Source organism: Nicotiana sylvestris, chromosome 4 (genome assembly GCF_000393655.2).
Source record: "Nicotiana sylvestris chromosome 4, ASM39365v2, whole genome shotgun sequence".
Lineage (NCBI taxonomy): Eukaryota > Viridiplantae > Streptophyta > Magnoliopsida > Solanales > Solanaceae > Nicotiana > Nicotiana sylvestris.
Genome location: NC_091060.1, coordinates 46,327,674 through 46,331,487, shown reverse-complemented (window position 1 = coordinate 46,331,487; position 3,814 = coordinate 46,327,674). Strand labels below are relative to the sequence as shown.

The 3,814-nt window shown below is 44.0% G+C and overlaps 1 protein-coding gene across 1 annotated transcript; it reads right to left on the bottom strand.

The window, feature by feature from the left end:
- Positions 1 to 1,383: 1,383 nt before the first annotated feature.
- Positions 1,384 to 1,824, bottom strand: LOC138889505 (uncharacterized). Its single transcript, XM_070172820.1, has one exon. It carries the CDS (start codon positions 1,822 to 1,824, stop codon positions 1,384 to 1,386), a length of 441 nt encoding a protein of 146 aa, XP_070028921.1.
- Positions 1,825 to 3,814: the final 1,990 nt, after the last annotated feature.

The window sequence follows — 3,814 nt, the reverse complement described above, 5'->3', positions numbered from 1 at the left end:
CATACCAAAATTATCAAAATCGGACCTCAAATGGCCCCTCAAATCCCCAATTTTAACTCTCCAATTTCAAGCCCTAATTTCCCAATTTTTCACCCCTAATCTCTTAAATTTCCATGTTTAATCAGTTGAAATTCACCATAGATACAAGTATTGAGTTCAAAAATCTTACCTCAATAATCCCCTTGATTTACTCTTCAAAACCCTTCAAAAGCTCCAATCCCGTCTAAAAAATGGTGGAAATGGGCAAAAATTCGCAAAGGGTTGCTTATATAGTTTCTGCCCAGGGATTCCGATCTTGCTGCTCCTTTCTCGCTTCTGCGGTCAAACCAATCGCATCTGCGATCATGCAGGTGCGCTCCAACCCTTACATCTGCGGGTCCTGGCCTACTTGGCCCTAACCGCTTCTATGGTTGCTCTAGCGCTTCTGCGGAGCTCGCACCTGCGGTCCCCAATCCGCAGGTGCAGTTATGATAGGAGCAGCAGCTGAAGCTACACAATTTCAAATCCAAATCTTACGAATTCATCCCGAGGCCCCCGGGACCTCAAGCAAAAATACGAACAAGTCATATATCATCATTTAAACTCATACCAACCCTCGGAACACTAAAAATAACATTAAAACACAAAATCACCCACGGATTCAAGCCTAAGGATTTCCAAACTTCCAAATGCCGCAACCGAACCAAAAACCCATCAAACCTCATCCGAATGATTTGAAATTTTGCACACGTCACAAAATGACACAACGGACCTGCTCAAATTTTCGAAATTCCATTCCGACCCCGACATCAAGATTTCCATTGCCGACCGAAAAATGCCAAATTTTCAATTTCGCCAATTCAAGCCTAAATCTACCACATACCTCCAAAATATATTCTGAATATGCTCCTAAGTCCCAAATCACCTAACGAAGCTATCTGAACGACAAAAACCAAATTCCGACTTCATTCACTCACAAGTCAACTTCCGATTAACTTTTCCAACTGAAGCTTCCAAATAAGAGACTAAGTGTCTCATTTCACTCCATGACCATTCCGAACACAGAACAACCAACGCGATATGATGAAATACAGCTGAACAACACATAAAGAAGCAGAAATGGGGAGAACGGGACTGTAACTCATGAAACGACCGGCCGGTTCGTTACATCCTCCCCCTATTAAACAAACGCTCATCCTCGAACGAGTCAAGAAACATACCTGAAGCCTCAAATGGGTAAGGATATCTGCTCCGCATCTCCTCCTCGATCTACCAGGTGGCCTCCTCCACGGGCTGACCTCTCCACTGCACTCTCACTGAAGCTATATCCTTTGATCTCAACTTTCGAACCTGACGCTCCAAAATAGCCACTGGCTCCACATCATAAGTCAAATCATCGTCTAACTAAACCGTGATGAAGTCCAAAACATGAGACGGATCGCCAATATACTTCCGGAGCATAGAAACATGAAATACTGAATGCACACTCGACAAGCTTGGTGGCAAAGCAAGCTCATAAGCCACCTCCCCAATCCTCCGAAACACCTTTAAAGGCCCAATAAATCGAGGACTCAATTTCCCCTTCTTCCCAAATCTCATAACACCTTTCATAGGTGAAACATTTAGTAGAACCTTCTCCCCAACCACATAAGACACATCATGACCCTTCCTGTCAGTATAATTCTTTTGTCTTGACTGCGCTGTACGAAGCCGTTCCTGAATCACTTTCACCTTGTCCAAAGCATCCTGCAGAAAGTTTGTACCCAAAATCCTGGCCTCGCCCAGCTCAAACCGTCCTACTGGAGATGTACATCGTCTCCCATATAAAGCCTCATATGGAGCCATCTGAATACCAACTGATAATCGTTGTTATATGCAAACTCCGTGACACAAGCGTGCAACATGTCCTCCAATATCTGAATAGTGCGCTTGGACTGCCCATCCATCTGAGAGTGAAAAGCTATACTTAACTCAAACTGAGTACCCAACTCTCTCTGCACGGCTCTCCAAAATTGCGATGTGAACTGAGTACCCCTATCTGAAATGATGGAAACTGGAACCCCATGCAGGCGAACAATCTCTCGGATATAAATTCGAGCTAACCGCTCCGAAGAATAAGTAGTACACACAGGAATGAAGTGCGCGGACTTGGTCAGCCGATCCACAATCACCCAAATAGCATTGAACTTCCTCAAAGTCCATGGGAGTCCAACTACAAAATCCATGGTGATCTACTCCCACTTCCACTCTGGAATATCTAACTGCTAAAGCAAGCCACCCGATCTCTGATGCTCATATTTCACCTGCTGATAATTGAGATACCGAGCTAAAATCACACAATATCATTTTTCATTCTCCTCCACCAATAGTGTTGTCTCAAATCCTGATACATCTTTGCGGCACCCAGATGGATGGAATACCGCGAGCTGTGAGCCTCCTCTAGAATCAACTCCCGAAGCCCATCCACATTGGGCACATATATCCGGCCCTGCATCCTCAATACTTCCTCATCACCAATAGTCACATCTCTGGAATCGTCGTGCTGAACTCTATCCTTGAGGACAAGCAAATGAGTATTATCATACTGGCGCTCTTTGATGTGATCAAATAAGGAAGACCAAGAAACCACCCGACTAGGCTCTAAAATGTCCAACCTCACGAACCGATTGGCCAAGGCCTGAACATTAACTGCAAGATGTCTCTCCCCAACATGAATATATGCCAAACTGCCCATACTCACTGCCTTCCTACTCAAGGAATCGGACACTACATTGGCCTTTTTCGGATGGTACAAGATAGTGATATCATAATCCTTTAGCAGCTCCAACCATCTCTGCTACCTCAAATTGAGATCCTTCGGCTTGAACAAGTTCTTGAGGCTACAATGATCAGTAAACACCTCAGAAGACACACCATAGAGATAATGCCTCCAAATCTTCAATGCGTGAATAATGGCAGCCAACTCTAAATCATGGATATGGTAGGTCTTCTCATGGGGCTTCAACTGACGAGAAGCATAAGCAATCACTCTACCCTCCTGCATCAACACACACCCAATACAACTCAAGAAGCATCACAATATACTATATATGAACCTGAAGCTGATGGCAAAACTAACACTAGAGTTGTGGTCAAGGCAATCTTGAGCTTCTGAAAGCTCATCTCGCACTCATCCGACCACCTGAATGGAGCACCCTTTTTGAGTCAACTTCGTCAAGGGTGATCCAATAGATGAAAATCCCTAAATGAGACGACAGTAATAACTCGCCAAACCAAGAAATTTGTAATCTCTATGGCTGATGATGGTCTGGGCCAATCCTAGACCGCCTTTATCTTCTTCGGATCAACTTGAATACCCTCACTGGACACCACATGCCCCAAGAATGCCACCGAACTAAGCCAAAACTCACACTTGGAGAACTTTGCATAAAGCTTCTCCTCCCTCAACCGCTACAACAAACTCTCAGATGCTCAGCATGCTCCTCCTGACTATGCGAGTACACTAGAATATCATCAATGAATACAATAACAAATGAGTCAAGATAAGGCTGAAACACGTTTTTCATCAAATGCATGAATGCTACTGGGGCTTTGGTCAGCCCAAAAGTCATCACAAGGAACTCATAATGACCATATCGGGTCCTGAAAGTCGTATTAAGAATATCTGAGTCACTGATCTTCAACTGGTGATAACCTGACCAGAGATCAATCTTGGAGAACACTCTCGCTCCCTGAAGGTGGTCAAATAAATCATAAATATGAGGCAAATGATACTTGTTTTGATTGTAACTTTGTCCAACTTCCTGTAATCAATGCACATCCTTATCGTGCCATC